Source organism: Mesocricetus auratus, unplaced genomic scaffold (assembly GCF_017639785.1).
Source record: "Mesocricetus auratus isolate SY011 unplaced genomic scaffold, BCM_Maur_2.0 Super-Scaffold_15014, whole genome shotgun sequence".
Taxonomy (NCBI): domain Eukaryota; kingdom Metazoa; phylum Chordata; class Mammalia; order Rodentia; family Cricetidae; genus Mesocricetus; species Mesocricetus auratus.
Genome location: NW_024429186.1, coordinates 58,366,547 through 58,390,541, shown reverse-complemented (window position 1 = coordinate 58,390,541; position 23,995 = coordinate 58,366,547). Strand labels below are relative to the sequence as shown.

At 39.5% G+C, this 23,995-nt stretch overlaps 1 protein-coding gene across 1 annotated transcript in view; it reads left to right on the top strand.

Annotated features, from left to right (window-relative positions):
• Nucleotides 1–22,072, top strand: part of Ttc6 (tetratricopeptide repeat domain 6) — a 212,407-nt gene extending 190,335 nt beyond the window's left edge. The window contains exons 31-32 of the mRNA XM_040743045.1: nucleotides 21,245–21,470; nucleotides 21,852–22,072. Coding sequence (XP_040598979.1) covers nucleotides 21,245–21,470; nucleotides 21,852–21,988 — 363 coding nt within the window. The 3' untranslated portion in view covers nucleotides 21,989–22,072. The remainder of the gene's footprint in view (nucleotides 1–21,244; nucleotides 21,471–21,851) is intronic.
• Nucleotides 22,073–23,995: the final 1,923 nt, after the last annotated feature.

Below are 23,995 nucleotides of genomic sequence, written 5' to 3'. Positions count from 1 at the left end.
GCTATCCTGGGACTTTTGTTTTTCCATATAAAGTTGATTAATGTTCTTTCCAGGTCCTTGAAGAATTGTGATGGAATCTTGATAGGGATTGCATTGAATCTGTAGACTGCTTTTGGCAAGATTGCCATTTTTATTATGTTGATCCTACCAATCCAAGAGCATGGGAGATCTTTCCATTTTCTGTATCTTCTTTGATTTCTTTCTTTAAAGACACAAAGTTCTTGATATACAGGTCTTTCACTTCCTTGGTTAACATTATCCCCAGATATTTGATGCTGTTTTTGGCTATTGTAAAGGGTGATGTTTCTCTGATTTCTTTCTCAGTCACTTCATCATCTGTATATAATAGAGCCACTGATTTTTTTGAGTTTACCTTGTATCCTGCCACATTGCTGAAGGTGTTTATCAGCTCTAGGAGTAACCTTGCGGAGTTTTTTGGGTCACTTATGTAAACTATCATATCATCTGCTAATAGTGAAAGTTTGACTTCTTCTTTTCCTATTTGTATCCCCTTTATCTCCTTTTGTTTTCTTATTGCTGTAGCTAGAACTTCAAGTACAATATTGAAGAGGTATGGAGAGAGTGGACAGCCTTGTCTTGTTCCTGATTTTAGAGGAATTGCTTTGAGTTTCTCTCCATTTAGTTTGATGTTAGCTGTTGGTTTACTGTATATTGCTTTTATTATATTCAGGTGTGTTCCTGTTATCCCTGATCTCTCTAGGACCTTTATCATGAAGGGGTGCTGGATTTTGTCAAAGGCTTTTTCAGCATCTAGTGAGATGATCATGTGGTTTTTCTTTCGCAGATTGTTAATATGGTGGATTACATTGATAGATTTTCTAATGTTGAACCATCCCTGCATTCCTGGGATGAAGCCTACTTGATCATGGTGGATGATTTTTCTGATGTGTTCTTGAATCCGGTTTGCGAGTATTTTATTGAGTATTTTTGCATCAATGTTCATGAGGGAAATTGGTCTATAGTTCTCTTTCTTAGTTGTGTCTTTGTGTGGCTTGGGTATCAAGGTAATTGTAGCCTCATAGAAAGAGTTTGGCAGTGAGCCTCCTCCTTCTATTGTGTGGGATACTTTGAGGAGTATTGGAATTAGCTCTTCTTTGAATTTCTGGTAGAATTCTGCACTGAAGCCATCTGGGCCTGGGCTTTTTTTATTTGGGAGACTTTTGATGACTGCTTCTATTTCATTAGGGGTTATAGGTCTGTTTAGATTGTTTATCTGTTCTTGATTTAGTTTTGGCAAGTGATATCTATCCAGGAAATTGTCCATTTCCTTTAAATTTTCAAATTTTGTGGAGTAAAGATTTTCAAAGTATGCCCTGATGATTCTCTGGATTTCCTCTGAGTCTGTTGTTATGTCCCCTTTTTCATCCCTGATTTTGTTAATTAGCATGCTCTCCCTCTGTCTTTTGGTTAGTTTGGACAGAGGTTTATTTATTTTGTTGATTTTCTCAAAGAACCAACTCTTTGTTTCATTGATTCTTCTCAGTGTTTGTCTGGTTTCTACTTGATTGATTTCAGCCCTCAATTTGATTATTTCTTGGCATCTGCTCCTCCTGGGTGAATTTGCTTCTTTTTGTTCTAGAACATTCAGCTGTGCTATTAATTCTCTAGTATGACTGTTCTCCAGTTTTTTCATGTGGGTACTTAGTGCTATAAACTTTCCTCTCAGCACTGCTTTCAAAGTGTCCCATAAGTTTGTGTGTGTTGTGTCTTCATTCTCATTGAAATCGAGGAAGTCTTTAATTTCTTTTTTTATTTGTTCCTTTACCCAGGGATGGTGCAATTGTGCATTGTTCAATCTCCATGAGTTTGTAGGGTTTCTGCGATTTGTGTTACTGCTGAATTCTAATATTAATGCATGGTGGTATGATAAGATGCAGGGGGTTATTCCAATTTTTTGTATCTGTGGAGATTTGCTATGTTTCCTATTATGTGGTCAATTTTAGAGAAGGTTCCATGTGGTGCCAAGAAGAAGGTATATCCCTTTGTATTTGGGTGGAATGTTCTATAGATGTCTGTTAAACCCAGTTGGGTCATAACTTCTATTAGTTCTTTTCTTTCTTTGTTAAGTTTCTGTCTGGAGGTCCTGTCTAGCGGTGAGAGCTGAGTGTTGAAGTCTCCTACTATTAGTGTGTGAGATTTTATGTGCATTTTGAGCTTTAGTAAAGTTTCTTTCACGAATGTAGGTGCCTTTGTATTTGGGGAGTAGATGTTTAAAATTGAGACTTCGTCTTGATGTATTTTTCCTTTGATGAATATGAAGTGCTCTTCTTCATCTCTTTTGATTGATTTTAATTTGAAGTCTAATTTGTTAGATATTAGGATTGCTACACCCGCTTGTTTCTTGGGACTGTTCGATTGGAAGATCTTTTCCCAACCCTGTACCTTGAGATAATGTCTGTCTTTGATGTTGAGATGTGTTTCTTGTATGCAGCAGAAGGAAGGGTTCTGTCTTCCTATCCATTCTGCTAGTCTGTGTCTTTTTATAGGCAAGTTGAGGCCGTTGACATTGAGGGATATTAATTACCATTGATTGGTGATCCTTGCTTGTGCTTGATTTATTGTTAGTGAAGTTATTTTGTGTAGTTTCTCCTCCCTTTTTCTTTTGGTGTTTTGTAAAGTGTCATTATATATTGCCTGTGTCTTTGTGAATGTAGTTATCTTCCTTGGCTCTTGGTTTTCCTTCTAGCATTTTCTGTAGAGCTGGATTCAGGGATACGTATTGTTTAAATCTGGCTTTGTCATGGAATATTTTGTTTTCTCCATCTATGGTAATTGAGAGCTTTGCTGGATATAGTAGTCTGGGCTGGCATCCTTGTTCCCTTAGCGTTTGTAGGACATCTGTCCAGGATCTTCTGGCTTTCATCATTTCCATTGAGAAGTCAGGTGTAATTCGGATAGGTCTGCCTTTGTATGTTACTTGGCCTTTTTCTTTAGCTGCTCTTAATATTTTCTCTTTACTCTGTAGGTTTGATGCTTTGATTTTATGTGGCGAGGTGACTTCTTTTTCTGGTCGAGCCTATTTGGTGTTCTGTAAGATTCTTGTACTTTCATAGGCATATCTTTCTTTAGGTTAGGGAAGTTTTCTTCTATGATTTTGTTGAATATGTTTTCTGTACCTTTAAGTTGAATTTCTTCACCTTCTTCTATACCTATTATTCTCAGGTTTGGCTTCTTCACGGTGTCCCATATTTCCTGGATATTTTGTGTTTAGGATTTGTTGGTTTTGAGATTTTCTTTGGTTGACGACTCTATATCCTCTAATGAGTCTTCAACACCTGAGATTCTCTCTTCTATCTCTTGTATTCTGTTGGTGATACTTGCATCTGTAGTTCCTGATCGTTTACCCAGCTTTTCTATTTCCAGCATCCCTTCATTCTGTGTTTTCTTTATCGTTTCTATTTCAGCTTTCAATCCTTCAACTGTTTGAGCTGTTTCCTTCATTTTTTTGGTTGTTCTTTCTTGGTGCTCTTTAGATTCTTTGAGAGATTTGTTTATTTCTTGAATTTTTCCCCCATTTCATGGATTTTTTGTTTGTTTTTTCTTCTATTTCTTTAAGGGATTTCCTTGTTTCTTCTTTGAGGGTCTCCATCATCTTCATGAAATAATTTTTAAGGTCTGTCTCCTCTTCTTCGTCTATGTAGTGCTTTTCAGGTCTTGCTGGTGTCGGATCCCTGGATTCTGGTGGGGTCATGTTGGTGTTTCTATTGCTGAGTGATCTCTTATTCTGTCTTCTTCCCATCTCTTCTTTCAGTGGGTGTTGGTGGGGTCTTTCCTTCTCCACTGGTCTCCTTCCTTCCTGCAGCTGAAGCTGGGGATGCTGACACGGAGTTTGGGTCCTGGTAGGGCTGATGTCTTTCCTGAAGCTGGTCTCACTGGGGTTGGGGTCTTGGAATTGTTGACTTCTTTGCTGGGTGGGCAGGTCTCCTGATGCTGTACTCGCTGGGGTTGGGGTCTTGGAAGGGCTGATGTCTTTCCTGAAGCTGGACTCGCTGGGGTTGGGGTCTTGGAGGGGCTGATGTCTTTCCTAAAGCTGGACTCGCTGGGATTGGGGTCTTGGAGGGGTTGATGTCTTTCCTGAGGCTGGACTCGCTGGGGTTGGGGTCTTGGAGGGGTTGATGTAACTTGTTAGAATTTTACATGAGATATTTTACTGTACTTGAAGTGACATGCACTTAGAGAATCAATCCTCTTATTTTTTTAAATCTTTTTAAAAATCTTTGTCTTTTTACGCGTAGTCACTGTTGTTATGCTTTCTGAAATTTACCTTATTCATTGCCATTTTGAGTTGACTGAATTTACTTATCACTTATTAATTTATATTATAATAATATGATAATTTGTTAGTGCTTTGTCTATTTTCTGAGTATGGTTTTGACAGAATCCCATATATTTTTCGTCTTTATTTTAAAGATACAAATAATAGGAAATCTATACTCTTAACCATTCATAGTAAATATATGCCGTAATGAATTTTGTACCTGCAATTTGAATTTCCTTTCTTGCTTGGGAGTATCAGTTGGGAATTTAATCAGGTGGAAGAATTTTTATATTTTCTATGCTTTATGCATACATTAAACATATTTTACTCTGTGTTGCATTCCCTTTTGAGTACTTCAGTTTTCCTCATTTATAGTGAGGTTTATAGTTTTACTCTAGTGAATGTAAAACTAACATTATGGATCTTAGTTATTATTAATTGACTTTATCATTAACAAAAACTGCCATTGGATCCCCGTCTCATTAACATATTAGCACAAATCCACACTATTCAACTTTGTCTGTTTTTGCTTTTATTTATGATTTTGTGGGGTTTTTTTACAATTATTTTTTTAATAATTATTTTTTTATTTAGGTTAGAAACAATCTTGTTTCACATGTCTATCCCAGTTTCCTCTCCCTCCCCTCCTCCCCCACCCACCCCACTAGGTCCCCCAGTCCCCCACCCAATGTCCACTTCGATCCCCAGGGAGGGTGAGGCCCTCCACAGGGGATCTCCAGTGACTGTCATTTTATCCAGGGCAGGGCCTAGGCCCTCCCCCAAGAGTCCGGGCTGAGAGAGCCTCCCATATTGTGGCATGGGCACTCAAAGTCTATTTGTACACCAGAGATAAGTACTACCCATGGCCCCATAGATTACCTAGGTCTCCTCACCGACACACACATTCAGGGGGTTTGGGTCAGTCACATGCTTTCCACACAGCCATCAGTCTGGGGTCCAAGAACTCCCCCCTTGTTCAGGTCAATTGTTTCTATGGGTTAAATCAGCCCATTCTTAACTCCTTTGCCCATCAGTTCTCTCTTTCTGACACTGGATCCCAGGAGTTCAGTTCAGTGTTTGTCTGTGGGTGTCTGCCTCTGCTTTCATCAGTCGCTGGATGAAGGTTCTGTTTCCTAGATTCTCTGGCAGTGGGATTGTATACTGGCACCCCCCTGATTAATGTCTAAAATCCATAAATGAGTGAGTACATACCATGTTTCTCTTTTTGTGACTGGGTTACTTTACTCAGGATGGTTTCTTCTAGTGCCATCCATTTGCCTGCAAATTTCAAGAATCCATTGGTTTGTTTTTTTCTACTGAATAGTACTCCGTTGTGTAAATGTACCACATTTTCTCTATCCACTCTTCAGTTGAGGGGCATCTAGGTTGCTTCTAGGTTCTGGCTATTACAAATAATGCTGTTATGAACACAGTGGAACAGACATCCTTGTTGTATGAATGTGCATCTTTTGGGTATATACCTAAGAGTGGAATTGCTGGGTCATGTGGTAGACTGATTCCCATTTTCCAGAGGAATCTCCATACTGATTTCCAAAGTGGCGGTATGAGTTGGTACTCCCACCAGCAGTGGAGTAGTGTTCCCATTTATCCACACCCTCTCCAGCATAAACTGTCAAAGGAGTTTTTGATTTTAGCCATTCTGACAGGAGTGAGATGGTATCTCAGAGTTGCCTTGATTTGCATTTCCTCGGTGGCTAGGGATGTTGAGCACTTTCTCAAGTGTCTCTCAGCCATTTTAGACTCCTTTATTGAGAATTCTCTATTTAGTTCAGTCCCCCATTTTTTATTGGGTCCTTTGGTGTTTTGGAGACTTGCTTCTTGAGTTCTTTGTAAATTTTCAAGATCAGCTCTGTGTCAGATGTGGGGTTATTGAATATCTATTCCCAATCAGTGAGTTGCCTTTTTGTCTTGCTGACTGTGTCCTTTGTCTTACAGAAGCTTCTCAGTTTCAGGAGGTCCCATTTGTTAATTTTCTATCTTACTGTCTATGCTACTGGAGTTATGTTCAGGAAGCTTTCTCCTGTACCAATTTGTTCAAGGGTGCCTCCAACTTTCTCTTCTAACAGGTTCATTGTGGATGGATTTTTTTTTTACTTTATTCTTTTTTTTTCCCCAGTTCCCTCTCCCTTCCCTCCTCCCGCACTCCCATCCCCCCCAGCCTCCCACCCTATTGCCAATTCCTTCCATATAGGGGATGTCTAGAGTCTGACATTTCCCTCAGGGTACGGTCCAGGCACTCCCCTAAGAGTCCAGGCTGAGAGAGCATCCCTCTTGTGCTATGGGCGCACTATGATTGTTTGTATTTCAGGGATAGACACTGATCCACAGCTCAGGGCCCCATAGGTTGCCCAGGCCTTCTCACTGACACTCACATTCGGGGGGGTCCAGATCAGTCCCATGCTGGCCTCCCCTCTGTCGATCTGGGGACCAAGAGCTCTCCCCTGTTCAGATCAGCTGTCTCTGCTGGTTTTGCCAGCCCATTCTTTGCCAATTTGATCATCACTCCTCTCTCTCTGTCACTGGGTTCCTTGGGTTCAGTTCAGTGATTAATTGTGTGTTTGCCTCTGCTTCCATCAGTCACAAGATGAAGGCTCCTGGATGGTTATAGACATCAAGTTCATTATCAGGTATGGGCATTCGAGGTGGTCTCTCCACTATTGCTTAGCTTGCCAATTGGTGTTATCCCTTTAGATCACTTGAGGTTACTCTGGTGCCTGATCTGTCTTCTAACCTATGATTCCCTCTTCCTCCTATTCTACCCACACCCACTCAGACTTCCTGTTCCCCCATGACCTACTCTCTCTTCCTCTTCTCCCCCTTCTCTTCTTCCCAGCTCCCACTCCCCCCCACCCCTCGCCGTGTTCCCCATCCATTCAGACGATCTTGTCTCTATCCTCTTCTCTTGGGTACTATGCATATATGCATGTCTTTTAGGTTCTTTCCTGTTCCCCAGACTCTCTATCAGTGGAAGTGCAGACTGGCACTATCCTGATCCATGTCTAAAATCCATATATGAGTGAGTACATACCATATTTGTCTTTTTGCGACTGGGTTACCTCACTCAGGATGGTGTCTTCCAGTGCTATCCATTTCCCTGCGAATTTCAAGATTCCATTGTTTTTTTCTGCTGAGTAATACTCCATTGTGTAAATGTACCACATTTTCTCTATCCACTCTTCTGTTGAGGGGCATCTAGGTTGCTTCCAGGTTCTGGCTATTACAAATAATGCTGCTATGTACATGGTGGAGCAGATGCCCTTGTTGTATGAATTTGCCTCATTTGGATATATGCCTAGGAGTGGAATTGCTGGGTCTTGTGGTAGATTAATTCCCATTTTTCTGAGGAATCTCCATACTGATTTCCAAAGAGGTTGTACGAATTAGCACTCCCACCAGCAGTGGAGGAGTGTTCCCCTCTCTCCACATCCTCTCCAGCATAAATTGTCTTCGGTGTTTTTGATTTTAGCCATTCTGACAGGAGTAAGATGGTATCTCAGAGTTGTTTTGATTTGCATTTCCCTAATGGCTAAGGATGTTGACCACTTTCTTAAGTGTCTCTTGGCCATTTAAGCCTCCTCTATTGAGAATTCTCTATTTAGTTCTGTACCCCACCTTTTAATTGGATTATTTAGTGTTTTGGAGACTTGCTTCTTGAGTTCTTTGTAAATTTTGGAGGTTAGCCCTCTGTCAGATGTGGCGTTAGTGAATATCTTTTCCCATTCTGTGGACTGCCTTTTTGTGTTGCTTACTGAGTACTTTGTCTTACAGAAGCTTTTTAGTTTCAGGAGGTCCCATTTGTTAATTGTCGATCTCAGTGTTTGTGCCACTGGTGTTATGTTCAAGAAGTGGTCTCCTGTACCAACTCATTGAAGAGTATCTCCAACTTTCTCTTCTAAAAGTTTCAGTGTGGCTGGATTTATGTTGAGATCTTTGATCCATTTGGACTTAAGTTTCGTACAAGGTGATAAACATGGATCTATCTGCAGTCTTCTGCATACCAGTACCCAGTTATTCCAGCACCATTTGTTGAAGATGCTTTCTTTTTTCCATTGTAGTTTTAGCTTCTTTGTCAAAAATCAAGTGTTCATAGTCGTGTGGATTAAAATCAGGGTTTTCAATTTGGTTCCATTGGTCTACCTGCCTATTTTTGTTCCAATACCATGCTGTTTTCAGGACTATAGCTCTATAATAGAGCTAGAAGTCAGGTATGGTGATGCCTCCTGAAGTTCCTTTATTGTATAGGGATGTTTTAGCTATCCTGGGACTTTTGTTTTTCCATATAAAGTTGATTAATGTTCTTTCCAGGTCCTTGAAGAATTGTGATGGAATCTTGATAGGGATTGCATTGAATCTGTAGACTGCTTTTGGCAAGATTGCCATTTTTATTATGTTGATCCTACCAATCCAAGAGCATGGGAGATCTTTCCATTTTCTGGTATCTTCTTTGATTTCTTTCTTTAAAGACACAAAGTTCTTGATATACAGGTCTTTCACTTCCTTGGTTAACATTATCCCCAGATATTTGATGCTGTTTTTGGCTATTGTAAAGGGTGATGTTTCTCTGATTTCTTTCTCAGTCACTTCATCATCTGTATATAATAGAGCCACTGATTTTTTTGAGTTTACCTTGTATCCTGCCACATTGCTGAAGGTGTTTATCAGCTCTAGGAGTAACCTTGCGGAGTTTTTTGGGTCACTTATGTAAACTATCATATCATCTGCTAATAGTGAAAGTTTGACTTCTTCTTTTCCTATTTGTATCCCCTTTATCTCCTTTTGTTTTCTTATTGCTGTAGCTAGAACTTCAAGTACAATATTGAAGAGGTATGGAGAGAGTGGACAGCCTTGTCTTGTTCCTGATTTTAGAGGAATTGCTTTGAGTTTCTCTCCATTTAGTTTGATGTTAGCTGTTGGTTTACTGTATATTGCTTTTATTATATTCAGGTGTGTTCCTGTTATCCCTGATCTCTCTAGGACCTTTATCATGAAGGGGTGCTGGATTTTGTCAAAGGCTTTTTCAGCATCTAGTGAGATGATCATGTGGTTTTTCTTTCGCAGATTGTTAATATGGTGGATTACATTGATAGATTTTCTAATGTTGAACCATCCCTGCATTCCTGGGATGAAGCCTACTTGATCATGGTGGATGATTTTTCTGATGTGTTCTTGAATCCGGTTTGCGAGTATTTTATTGAGTATTTTTGCATCAATGTTCATGAGAGAAATTGGTCTATAGTTCTCTTTCTTAGTTGTGTCTTTGTGTGGCTTCAGTATCAAGGTAATTATAGCCTCGTAAAAAGAGTTTGGCAGTGATCCTCCTGCTTCTATTGTGTGGAATGCTTTGAGGAGTATTGGAATTAGCTCTTCTTTGAATTTCTGGTAGAATTCTGCACTTAAGCCATCTGGGCCTGGGCTTTTTTTTGTTTGGGAGACTTTTGATGACTGCTTCTATTTCATTAGGGGTTATAGGTCTGTTTAGATTGTTTATCTGCTCTTGATTTAGTTTTGGCAAGTGATATCTATCCAGGAAATTGTCCATTTTCTTTATATTTTCAAATTTTGTGGAGTACAGATTTTCAAAGTATGCCCAGATGATTCTCTGGATTTCCTCAGAGTCCGTTGTTATGTCCCCTTTTTCATTCCTGATTTTGTTAATTAGATTGCTCTCTCTCTGTCTTTTGGTTAGTTTGGACAGAGGTTTGTCTATTTTGTTGATTTTCTCAAAGAACCAACTCTTTGTTTCATTGATTCTTCTCAGTGTTTTCCTGGTTTCTACTTGATTGTTTTCAGCCCTCAATTTGATTATTTCCTGGCGTCTGCTCCTCCTGGGTGAGTTTGCTTCTTTTTGTTCTAGAACATTCAGCTGTGCTATTAATTCTCTAGTATGACTGTTCTCCAGTTTCTTCATGTGGGCACTTAGTGCTATAAACTTTCCTCTCAGCACTGCTTTCCAAGTGTCCCATAAGTTTGTGTGTGTTGTGTCTTCATTCTCACTGATTTCGAGGAAGTCTTTAATTTCTTTTTTATTTCTTTCTTTACCCAGGGAAGGCGCAATTGTGCAATTTCCCTGAGTTGGTAGGGTTTCTGCGATGTGTGTTATTGTTGAATTCTAATTTTAATGCATGGTGGTCTGATAAGATACAGGGGGTTATTCCAATTTTTTTTGTATCTGTGGAGATTAGCTATGTTTCCTATTATGTGGTCAATTTTAGAGAAGGTTCCATGTGGCGCCGAGAAGAAGGTAGATCCCTTTGTGTTTGGGTGGAATGTTCTATAGATGTCTGTAAAACCCAGTTGGGTCATAACTTCTATCAGCTCTTTTGTTTCTTTGTTAAGTTTCTGTCTGGAGTTCCTATCTAGCGGTGAGAGTGGAGTGTTGAAGTCTCCTACTATTAGTGTGTGAGATTTTATGTGCATTTTGAGCTTTAGTAATGTTTCTTTCACAAATGGAGGTGCCTTTGTATTTGGGGAGTAGATGTTTAAAATTGAGACTTCATCTTGATGTACTTTTCCTTTGATGAATATGAAGTGTCCTTCTTCATCTCTTTTGATTGATTTTAATTTTAGTCTAGTTTGTTAGATATTAGGATTGCTAAACCTGCTTGTTTCTTGGGACTGTTTAATTGGAAGATCTTTTCCCAACCCTGTACCTTGAGATAATGTCTGTCTTTGATGTTGAGATGTGTTTCTTGTATGCAGCAGAAGGAAGGGTTCTGTCTGTGTATCCATTCTGCTAGTCTGTGTCTTTTTATAGGGAAGTTGAGGCCATTGACATTGAGGGATATTAATGACCATTGATTGATGCTTCTTGTTTTTGCTTGATTTACTGGTAGTGAAGTTATTTTGTGTAGTTTCTCCTCCCTTTTTCTTTTGGTGTTTTGTAAAATGGGATTATATATTGCCTGTGTTTTTGTGAGTGTAGTTATCTTCCTTGGATCTAGGTTTTCCTTCTAGCACTTTCTGTAGAGCTGGATTCATTGATACATATTGTTTAAATCTGGCTTTGTCATGGAATATTTTGTTTTCTCCATCTATGGTATTGAGAGCTTTGCTGGATATAGTAGTCTGGGCTGGCATCCTTGTTCCCTTAGCGTTTGTAGGACATCTGTCCAGGATCTTCTGGCTTTCATCGTTTCCATTGAGAAATCAGGTGTAATTCGGATAGGTCTGCCTTTGTATGTTACTTGGCCTTTTTCTTTAGCTGCTCTTAATATTTTCTCTTTACTCTGTAGGTGATGTTTTGATTATTACATGGTGAGGTGTCTTCTTTTTCTAGTCCAGCCTATTTGGTGTTCTGTAAGATTCTTGTACTTTCTTAGGCATATCTTTCTTTAGGCTAGGTAAGTTTTCTTCTATGACTTTGTTGAATATGTTTTCTGTACCTTTCAGTTGTATTTGTTCGCCTTCTTCTACACCTATTATTCTCAGGTTTGGCTTCTTCACGGTGTCCCATATTTCCTGGATATTTTGTGTTAAGGATTTATTGGTTTTGAGATTTTCTTTGGTTGACTACTCTATATCCTCTAATGAGTCTTCAACACTTGAGATTCTCTCTTCTATCTTTTGTATTCTATTGGTGATACTTGCATCTGTAGTTCCTGATCATTTACCCAGCTTTTCTATTTCCAGTATCCCCTCGTTCTGTGTTTTCTTTATTGTTTCTATTTCAGCTTTCAATCCTTCAACTGTTTGAGTTGTTTCCTTCAGTTGTTTGGTTGTTTTTTCTTGGTGCTCTTCAGATTATTTGAGAGATTTGTTTATTTCTTGAATTTTCCCCCATTTCATGGATTTTTGTTTGTGTTTTCTTCTATTTCTTTAAGGGATTTCCTCGTTTCTTCTTTGAGGGTCTCTATCATCTTCATGAAATAATTTTTAAGGTCTGTCTCCTCTGCTTCGTCTCTGTAGTGCTTTTCAGGTCTTGCTGGCGTTGAATCCCTAGATTCTGGTGGGGTCATGTTGGTGTTTCTATTGCTGAGTGAGCTCTTAGTCTGTCTTCTTCCTATCTCTTCTTCCAGTGGGTGCCGGTGGTGTCTTTCTGTCTCTACTGGTCTCCTTCCTTCCTGAAGCTGAAGCTGAGGATGTTGACACTGAAGCTTAAGCTGAAGCTGGGGTTGCCGGAGGTTGGGGCCTGGAAGGGCTGATGTTTTTCCTGAAGCTGGGCTCACCGGGGTTTGGGGCCTGGTTTGGCTGTTGTCTTTCCTGAAGCTGGGCTCGCCGGGGTTTGGGGCTTGGAAGGGCTGATGTCTTTCCTGTGTGGGCGGGTCTTCTGGATGCCAGGAGTGGCCCCAGAATATGGAGGGGATGGGTGGGAGTTGGGCTGGGGATCCCCACCAGAGGCCCAATCTCACCTGAAGCTGGACTTGCTGGGATTTGGGGCCTGGAAGGGCTGATGTCTTTCCTGTGTGGGTGGGTCTTCTGGATGCCAGGAGTGGCCCCAGAATATCGAGGGGATGGGTGGGAGTTGGGCTGGGGATCCCCACCAGAGGCCCAATCTCACCTGAACCTGGGCTCGCTGGGGTTTGGGGCTTGGAAGGCATTGTGGCTGGATTTATGTTGAGGTCTTTGATCCATTTGGACTTACGTTTTGTGCATGGTGATAGACATTGATCTATCTGTAGTCTCTTACATGTCAGCCTCCAATTATGCCAGCACCATTTGTTGAAGATGCTTTCTTTTTTTTCCAGTGTATAATTTTAGCTTTTTTGTCTTAGATCAGGTATTCATACATGTATGGGTTAACATCAGGGTGTTCGATTCAATTCCATTGGACTACCTGTTTATTTTTGTGTCAATACCAAGCTGTTTTCAGGACTACAGCTCTATAATAGAGCTTGAAGTCAGGGGTGGGGATGCCTCCAAATGTTGCTGTGTTGAACAGGGTTGTTTTTGCTATCCTGGGTCTTTTGTTTTTCCATATAAAGTTGATTGTTGTTCCTGCAAGGTCTGTGAAAAATTGTGCTGGGATTTTAATGGGGATTGCGTTAAATCTGTGTATTGCTTTCGGTAACATTGCCATTTTTACTATGTTGATCCTACCTATCCAAGAGCATGGGAGATCTCCACCTTCTGGTGTCTTCTTTGATTTTTTTTCTTTAAACACTCTAAGTTCTAGCTATACAGGTCTTTCACTTGTTTGGTTAGCATTACCCCAATGTATTTTATTTTGTTTGTGACTATTTTAAAGGGCGATGTTTCTCTGATTTCTTTCTCAGCCCTTTTATCATCTGTATATAGTAGGGATACTGATTTTCTTGAGTTGATCTTGTATCCTGACACTTTGCTGAAAGTATTTGTCAGCTGCAGAAATTCCCTGGTAGAGTTTTTTGGGTCATTTATGTAAACTATCATATCATCTGCAAATAGTGAAAGTTTGACCTCTTCTTTTCCAATTTGTATCTCCTTGATCTCCTTTTGTTGTCGTATTACTGTAGCTAGAACTTCAAGTACAATATTGAAAAGGTATGGAGAGAGTGGACTGCCGTGTCTTGTTCCTGATCTTAGCAGAATTGCATTGAGTTTCTGTCCACTTAGTTTGATGTTGGCTGTTGGTTTGCTGTATATAGCTTTTATTATGTTGAGGTAAGTTCCTGTAATCCCAGATCTCTCCAAGACCTTTATCATGAAGGGGTGTTGGATTTTGTCAAAGATTTTTTTCAGCATCCAGTGAGATGATCATGTGGATCATGTGTTTTTTTTTTCTCAGATTGTTTATATGGTGGATTACATTGATGGATTTTCGTATGTTGAACCATCCTTGCATCCCTGGAATGAAGCCTACTTCATCATGGTGGTTGAGTTTTCTGATATGTTCTTGGATCTGATTTGCCAGTATTTTATTGAGTATTTTGCATAAATGTTCATGAGGGACATTGGTCTGAAGTTCTCTTAGTTGTGTCTTTGTATGGCTTGGGTATTAAGGTTATTGAAGCCTTGTAGAAAGAGGCTTCTATCACGTAAAATACTTTGAGAAGAATTGGTATAGGCTGTTCTTTGAATTTCTGGTAGAATTCAGCACTGAGGCCATCTGGACCTGGCCTCTTTTGGTTGGGAGATTTTTGCTGACTGCTCCTATTTGCATAGGAGTTATAGGTCTATTTAAATTGCTTATCTTTTTTTGATTTAATTTTGGCAAGTGATATCTATCCAGAAAATTGTCCATTTCCTTTAGATTTTCAAATTGTGTGGAGTACAGCCTTTCAAAGTATGATCTGATGATTCTCTGGATTTCCTCAGTGTCCGTTGTTATGTCCCCCTTTTCATTTCTGATTTTGTAAACCTAAGTGTTCACATTCTGTCGTTTGGTAAGTTTGGATAAAGGTTTATCTATCTTGTTGATTTTCTCAAAGAACCAACTCTTAGTTACATTGATTTTTTTCTATTGTTTTCCTAGTTTCTGCTTTATTGATTTCAGCCCTCAATTTGATTATTTCCTGGTGTCTACTCCTCCTAGGTGACTTTGCTTCTTTGTGTTCTAGAGCTTTCAGTTGTTCTGTTAACTCTCTAGTGTAAGTATTCTCCAGTTTCTTCATGTGGGCACTTAGTGCTGTGAGATTCCCTGGTAGCACTGCTTTTCAAAGTGTTCCATTAAGTTTGGGTATGTTGTGTCCTCATTCTCATTGAATTCTAGGAAGTCTTTAATTTCTTTATTGACCCTGGAATGGTGCAACTGTCCATTATTCAACTTCCTTGAGTTTGTAGGGTTTCTGCAATTTGTGTTGTTGAATTCTAATCTTAACACCTGGTGGTCCGATAAGGTGCATGGAGTTATTCCAATTTTTTTGTACCTGTTGAGGTTAGATATATCGAGATAGGATCTGCAGTGTGCAGTTCCCAGGTCTCTGGTGGTTCTGCTCAGGCCACTGGAAAGCTGGCTGGAGACAGACCCACACTTACCTCACCTGTCCCTTTGGTGGAGACTGGGACTTGGAAGCTGGCAGTCTCTGGGTGGGCTGAATCCTGTCAGGTTGGGATCTGGATTCACTGTCGCTTTTGTTTTTTGAGACAGTCTCTGCATAGTCTAGACTAGTGTCTAACTAGTGATCTTCCTGATTCTTCCTCCAGAGAGAACAGTGCCAGGATCATAGGTATGTGTGACCATGCTGACTACCATCTTTAAAAGGGGGGAAGCCCCTTGCCCTCATACACACTCCAGTTTCCTCCTTCATTTCACTACAGATCTTCACAGAAGTATCTTTTAACCAAAATCTGCAGTAGTTGTCTTTCAGGTTTCTATCTCAGATTCTCCACATAGCTTCTCCACTTCATCCTGTGTCCCCACTGCTCCTCTGCCTTGTTCTTGTCAGCATTTCCAGTGACTCCTCCAACCTCCTTCTATGGACCCTGCAGGAGCATTTGATACATGGCACTTGCTGCCTTACAAAATATTCTGTTCTGTTGCTCTTGTCATCAACCTGTCCAGATGTTCACTTCTAAGTAATACCCTTACAATTTGCTGATTTCTGCAATGAATCTGGCTGGACTCAGTAATAATGAAATTCAAGGACAGTCGTTAAGTCATTGAAGGTGTAGTTTTCTAAGACATGGCTGGGTTATCATTGCTTAGATGCTAACAGGCAGTTTCTTTTTCAGGTCTATAAGCCAGTGTCAGTTGCCTTAAACTTCAGATCATATTTTGGCTGGGTCCCACAAATGCATTTTGCAGTGTTGGTTAAAGAGGCTGAGCCCAGTGGTACAGGCCTATAATTCTAGACACTGGAAAGACTGAGGCAGGAGGATTTCAGTACCTTAGTGGAAACCTGCCTTAAAAACAGTTCGAGATACAGGTCAATGGTAGAGTGCTTGTTTTGCAAATGTGAAGCCCCTTGTTCAATTCCCATTGACACAAAAAAGAAAATAATTCATAATATTAAGAAAACTATAATTCCCATTCTATAGATGGTTACATTCTGTAGGATGGAGAACTTTACTTTTTAAACTTAGCAGAGATTGTTATATATAAAACTACTGATTTAATTATAACATATAATTCAGATTATATATATTTGGGGACTAGGGAGATGATGGTTTTGTAGTTAAGAGTACCTATTGTTCTTGCAGAGGACCAAGGTTCTGTCCTAATCCCCCACATAGTGGCTCACAGTCATCTGTAACTCCACTTCTGGGGATTTGGTGTCCTGACCTCTGTAGGCACCAGGTGTAGATGTGGTACATATGCATACATACTGGTACATAAAATAAAAATAAACCTCAAAAATGTTTACAGTATGGCTCAATTCGCCCAACATTGCAGAAATATTACCTGGAGAAATATTTCACCTAAAACTATTTCCTGTCTTGGTGTGGCGGATGCTTCAGTGTTAGTTCAGAGTCTAACAAGTGTTAGCCATAGCTACTCAACTGTGCTGCCATTGTCTCTATCAGACAATGACTTCAGTGCCCTTTCCCCCTCTCACTTAAGTTATTTCTGAAGGAAGATCTTAGCACAGAAGGAAGGGTGTCTTATAAGAAAATAATCACCATAGAGTTAAAACACATATGAATCCTGCCTCCTGTTTATTATCAAGTTAGTAACAGTGCTTTAAAAACTCATTTGGATGGGCCCCTTGGTATAAATAATTAACTGCAGATGACTTTGAGACAATAATTCAATCTTCTTTATGATTTATTAGTCTACCAATTGTAGGTTTGAGGGCATCAGATCAGCTGTTTGAGACTCAAGGGGTTTAATTGTTTTAGCTTCTGATTGTTTCATACTCATCTACTTCAAGTAATCTCATTAAATTAATAGGTTTTCAATTTCTAAGTAATATATTTAGAAGCTATAGCATAAAGTTACGATGTAGGAGTTGAAGTTATGGCTCAGTGGTTATGAAGAGCACTGACTGATCATCCAGAGGACCTGGGTTTGAGTCCCAGCACATACATGGAGGTTCACAGTCATCTGTAATTTCAATCTTGGAGGCTCTGACATCCTCTTTGGGCCTCTGAGGGCATTGTACACAGGTAATGCATAAGCGTTCATGAAGGCAAAATAACCAGACACAAAATAATAAAATGTTAATAAAAATAAAAGTTATGTTGTTCAGAATTAGGTACACTAGTGTATGATCCTTCATGCTTTGTTCCTATTTGACAGAAGGCTCATTTTTGTGATTAGGTAACTAAAACTGTGCAGTCTACTCGTCATTTGATGATGAGTTAAAATAAAACATTTACAAAGAAAGTAATGCTTGTAGACCTTCATTTGTTTCATTTATAACGTCTGTGGATATAACCATTTCTTCAAGGGTGAATTGGTTTTAAGCTATTCTCAGATGTATGCTAATTCTGACTATCTCCATGAATCCCTAAATTGTACTTGAGTGTGGCATCAAATCATTGCTATCATGGATAAGAAGGGTTATACAGTCTTGATGTAACTGCCCCTCAGAAGTCAGAGGAAGCAAAGTTCATGAAAAATCATCCAAAGACTGTGTAGCCTCTTCATTTATAGATACTGGGGGAAATTATCTGTAGTAATTGACTGCGACCTACTACATTTTGCATATTTCTCTCAGTATTTCACATTTATTCTCAGCTCATGCTTTCATTATCAATGGAAGTAAGAGTGTGTCTCTTGCTCTGGATATTAAGAAATTAACACAAATAGAGCTTTATAGCTCAGTCAATGTAGACACAGGATTTGAACCCAGCATTCTGGATCCTTGGTGTGAGCTGTAGCCACCATGCCATCAATGCTTTTTTTTTTTTTTTTTTTTTTTTTTGGTTTTTATGAGACAGGGTTTCTCTGTATTGTTCTGGAGGCTGTCAGTCCAGCCTGGCCTCGAACTCACAGAGATCCGCCTGCCTCTGCCTCCTGAGTGCTGGGATTAAAGGCGTGTGCCACTACCACCCGGGGCCATCAAGGTTTATACTAGCCTGGATAGAAGATGAGCTTGAAGATCCCTGGGAAAACTGGAGGGAAATGATTTAACAAGGGCAAAAAATACTCTAAGAGGTCGGAACAAGACCAGGGAAGGTCAAATTGTAGGGTAAAGGTTTTGAGTCCACTTCTGGGTCTGAAAACCTATCAAAACCCATTCCTTGAGCCCAAAAGTCCACTGACCCCTGAGCTCAAAATCCCATTGGTCCCCAAGCTCTAACTCTCACCAATACCTGGTCTTGGTTTGAAATCCTACCAATTCTTACCCTAGAAATCTCCACCCTGACTCGGGAGGCAGAGGCAGGTGGATCTCTGTGAGTTCAAGTCCAGTCTGGTCTACAGAGCGAGCTCTAGGACAGCCTCCAAAACAATACAGAGAAACCCTGTCTTGAAACCCCCTACCCCCAAAGAAAGAAAAAGAAAAAAGAAATCTCCATCCTGGAAGCTATATAAACCTGTCTCCTGCTCAGGTCTCTGCTGCTTCTCTCACCCATCCTCTTGGGTCTCTCCCAATAAATCTCTTGCGTGAAATTTGTTGTGTGGTGTGACTTTGTGTTATTCCTTGACTCCACACTGCCAGAATACCTTTTCCTTCAGAGGTGTAACACTTTCATTAGGAAAACTCTCCCCCTCAGAACTGCAACACTTCCACTGTGGAAACCTTTCCCCTTAGAGCTGCAATACTTCCATTGGGGAAGCCTTTGTCCTCAGAGCCATAACATTTACACAAGGAGAGAGAAATTTAAGAACAGAAAGATGAAGAGAGTCTGTGCCATGGAAATGCTATGGAAGAAATAATTAGAAAATGTCCACAAGGCTTGAGTATATCTTCAACCTTAGCAGGAACATAACTCATAGAAAGGGTAGAATCCAGATTGCAAAGAGACTGAGGTGTATGTAGCCTGAGAGCTCAAACTGAATGTGTTGTTCATTTTTTCCTTATAGATAGAATTTACAAAAGGAGTCAGATGCCCATCCCTCAGGGAGTTAAAAATGAACATGAATAGAAGGGTGTCTAATCAACATCTTGTCTCCATGTGGTAAAAGGTCCAGTTTTCTTTAATTCTGTTTGATACATATCAGTACTCTTAAAACTGAATAAGAGGCCGGGCGGTGGTGGCGCACGCCTTTAATCCCAGCACTCGGGAGGCAGAGGCAGGCGGATCTCTGTGAGTTCGAGGCCGGGCTGGACCGATAGCCTCCAGAACAATACAGAGAAACCCTGTCTCATAAAAACCAAAAAAAAAAAAACTGAATAAGAAATGAATTGCTAAAAGATGATCATGTGATGGCATGTCATAGTTGTGTCAAGAGGCAATAAAAGCTACTTGTTTATTCGTGAGGTTGATACTTACTTACCTCTTGCAGGTTTGTAGTAGTTGATTCTTGGACTAGGACCTGAGACCTCAATTTAAGGTTCCTTTGAAAACCAAATCACAAATAAGGTTTAAAATAAAAGCATTATCAGATTTCACTGAAAAAAAAAAAACAACAGAATAGGTTTTCAAGTAGGTGACCCCAGTTCAGTAGAAATCCACGAAAGTTTCACCAAAGAGAAGGAGAAATCAGAGATTTCCTTTTTTAAGGGGAAAAGGACCACATGTAATCTTTAGCTCATAGAGCAGTTTTTATCTCTTTTAACCAAACTGTAGTCATCTTTGTAGCACCCACACTACAACAATTCTTATGGATTCGGGCGAAGGGCCTGAGTATTGAAATAAAGACAAGAGACAGCAGGTCATTCTTGCAAGGAGAATTCTGTTTATTGCAACAAAAGGGGAGTGTTATATACCAGTGAGAAGGCATGGTGGAAAACTACCAAGGTCAGAAGTTCATTGTTCCCAGGTCCCTCTGACAATAAGGATGGGTGAATAACAGGAACTTGCATTCAGGCCTTATCGGAATGAGGAAAACAAGAAGTATTTGCTAGATAAGCTCTTTGTCACAAGATGTTCAGCTGATCCTTATGGGGGAAGGTCCCAACAGATACCCCCTTTTTTTTCTTGCAAGATTGCAAAGCATCCTTTCTAATTTCTAATTTTTGAGGCTTAAATCCCCTCTTGTAATAAATGACATTCTCCTTGCAAGAATGACCTGCTGTCTCTTGTCTTTATTTCAATACTCAGGCCCTTTGCCTTAATCCGTGAGGAGTGTTGTAGCATGGCTGCTACAATCTTAACTTTGATGCCCACTTTTTCCAAGTCTATGGTGAACACTGAGTCTTTGGTTTTATCTACAAGTTGATTCATAGTGTACAATGAAATTCATATTCCTTTTGGTTCAGTTTAGACTGTTTTGAAAACCCATCTATATCTTCATTTTTATGTTTTTATCTGTGAGTTATTAATTACCTAAGTTGTATTTTATTTTCCTCTCTAATTTACTCCCTTTTTGTTGCTGTTGTTCTATTCGGGGATATGAGATTTGGGGTTGTGGGAAGTGGGAACATTTCACTCCAGTAAGTATTTTACCATTGGCATTGCCTGGAATTGCTTGCACCTGGTGTTCTGTTTTAGACCCTAAATATCTCCTTGCATTAGCTGACAGCTTGATCTGCCATTGGGAGGTGATGAAATATTTAAGATATGAGGCCTGCTAGTAGGAAGTTTAGTCAAGGGTGTGGCAGTGTGGGTGTGGAAGGCCACTGAAGGAGGTACCTTATGCCTGATGCCTCTTTTCTTTTGGCTTTCAAGGTTCCATGAGATGAGCTGCTTCATGTCCCCATTATGATCTACTGTGTAGACATAAACCTAGCAACAGGGCTGGGGATTAGAGTTTGAAACCCCATAAACAGTCAGTCCTAAATAGATACTTTCCTCATTTTGACTCTTTTAAATGTTACATCACATTTATAGAAAATTAACTAGAACATGGCCAGAAAACAAACAATAACAAAAACTTGGCAACTTTTAGTTCTCTATTAAAAGACTTCTGTATTTGGAATAAAATGCCATCACTGTTTTCTTAGAAATCTGTCATGCTTAACATTAAATTAAAATGTAAAGACTTCAGATTTCTTGATATCTGTTAATTAAAATGTTCATTATTCTTACATGTTATAGGCCAGTGACTACTTTTCAAAGGCTTTGAAGTTTAATCCAGAAAATGAGTATGCTCTCATGAATCGAGCTGTTACAAACACAATATTAAAGAAATATGAAGAAGCAGAAAAAGATTTTTCCCGTGCAATTGAACACTGTCCCCACTGGGCTGCATTGTATTTTAACAGAGCAAGTTTCTATGTCTGCTTAAAGAAGTATGAGCTAGCCGAAGAAGACCTTGGCGTAGGTAAGTGTGCTTTGTAACTGAGAAAATGGTAGCAATTACAGTACCACTTTTCAGACTCCAAAGAACACCATCAAGCCTTTTTGTTTATGTGGAATTGATGTGTGTCTTACTACGTCATTTATGTGACCAATACATATTCCTTTGTGTAATGTATCATTTTAATACATTGGTAAGATGAGTTAGAACTATTGGGAAGCCACATACAAACAATGTCAGTCTTCCAGAGGAAGACATCGTACCGTGGTTTCCTGCATTAGTCTTCTCAGAAACATCTGGGATTTCCAATTGAATTCCATTGCTACATTTGAAGAAAAACACTTAAAATGAGAACCATGGGAGGTTTATATCAACACATCTAGACTTTTTTATTTTCTTTTGCAGCCCTGTCTTTGAAGCCCAATGAAGCTGTATTGTATAATCTCAGAGCACAAGTTCGTGGCAAAATAGGACTGATGGAGAAAGCTATGAGTGACTATAACCAAGCCCTTGACCTTGAAGAATGTCCCTCGGCCATGTGATTACACAGGCTCTTGTGGTTTCTGTACTAGGTTAAGTATATTTTCTTCCTGAAACTGAAATATATTTGTTGTTTAGAAATGTCACCATTGTTATTGTATTTATTACACTTAAGTGGTTATTCTTTATAACCACTTAATGTATTTTAAGAAACTTTATATTATGCGTTAATTACAAAACTTTTACATAACTTCAGACAGGAATTGTTCACATTAGTGAAGTAAAAAGAAATGGCTTTCTGGTTCACCTAGAACCCCAATAGATGAATTTCTTCATGGTATACAAGGTCTTAAAAAGGAATATTATTAATCCCTAAATTTGTTTCTGAAATAGTAGAATGATAGAAAAGGTATCATCATGTTTTTTCAATGCCTATTTAAACATGTTAAACAGTTTCCAGCTTGAAAAGAGTAAGTATTAGATGATGGGTATAAAAGACTGATGTAGTCGCCTCTTCTCTCCCCTTTAAACACTGTATTACCAGCCTGGATTCTTCCTGGTTCCCGTGTTCTTCCAGCACATAAACATGTTTCTTTTTTATGTGCTTCTTGACTTCCAGAATAACAGCTACAAGGATTTTGAACACTCCTTTTCCTTGAGATAATTCATTCTTTCTCTCATTCAGAATTCACAAGCATACAAATAAATATGCATAAAAATCTGTGAACAATTGCAATTAATGCTTCATAGCACTCTGTAAACAAAACTGAAGCTTTTGATTTTGTTTTCAGAAAAAGTCTCACTATGTATACTAGGTTGGACTTGAACTCAGTAATCTTGCTCCCATCTCCCAAGTGCTAGGATTTCAGATGTGGGCCACAATGCTTGCTTAAAAATTCTTTATGGGATGTTTCTGAGGGATCTTTGGATTAAGCAGAGTTCTCTTATTTTTTTTTTTTATTGCTTTACTCCCAGTGACCAAGGCTTCCTGATATGCCTCACTCAGTTGATTTTTCTTATTGGAGTTTTAGTCTACTGATCATCACCAGAACTTTAGAGAACTGCTTGCATGACAATAAGGCATAGTTGTCGCCTTAACTTCCTTTACTTCTAACTTGATAGCCAACATATCCCACAAAGTTGATTGTAGTTTGTAAGATACAGTGAGGACACATCATATCATTTAGTGATAGTCTTCCAGGCACAATATGTGGACTCATGTGAGAATCGGTTCATTCTAGTGAGTTATATCAGCTGATTAATAAAAACACATTTAGCTTGTCTTTTGGAATCTTTTTTGTCCTCACTGGTCTCCAGATTCTTTTGTTCCTGGCTTAGCCACAGGTGAGGGTCAAACTGGTCTCCTTTACCTACAGATTTCCTTCTGTGGCACACATATGTCCCTTACCACCCTGGGTTTCTTTGCTGAAGTGGAAAATGTTAGATGCTGGGGATTATCTCAGTATCCACTGTGTGCCCTGAAGAGGTACAAACATATGTGCCTCTGTCAGATGAACTTTTGAAGACGACAGAAGGAGAGTTACTTTTGGATAAATTCGTCTCATTCCACTTCCTGGTGCATTTCAGTATCCCGAGACACTGACTTCATGTAGACTCTTGATAGATGGCCTGGAAGATTGTGGCCTCAGTCAAGTTTTCTAGAGTTGTCAGTACACAACATATCTCACATTAGTGTTTCTGTCTTCCCTGCTTCACTCTTAAAACAGTCTGGCTCTTCTGGGATTGAATTTACTGAATCCCAGAACCTTCATATCCTTGGCTTGCAGTCATGGCCATCTATCACATATTGGCATCTACCGCTAGAACTGCTAACCTATTTCTGGCTGTCCGACCATCCTCTTCTCAGGCCCCAGCAGCAGTATGCCTGTTTACCCAGGCATGTGTACTTCAGTCTCCCAATGGAGCCTGTCTACCCAGATTGTCCCATGTTTGAACATCAGTTTCCTTATATAAAAACCTCTTTCTTTTTATAATAACCAGAATCCATTTTTGTTACCTGTAATTGCTAACTAACATTATGTCCCGAGATTATATCAAATAAAGGGAAT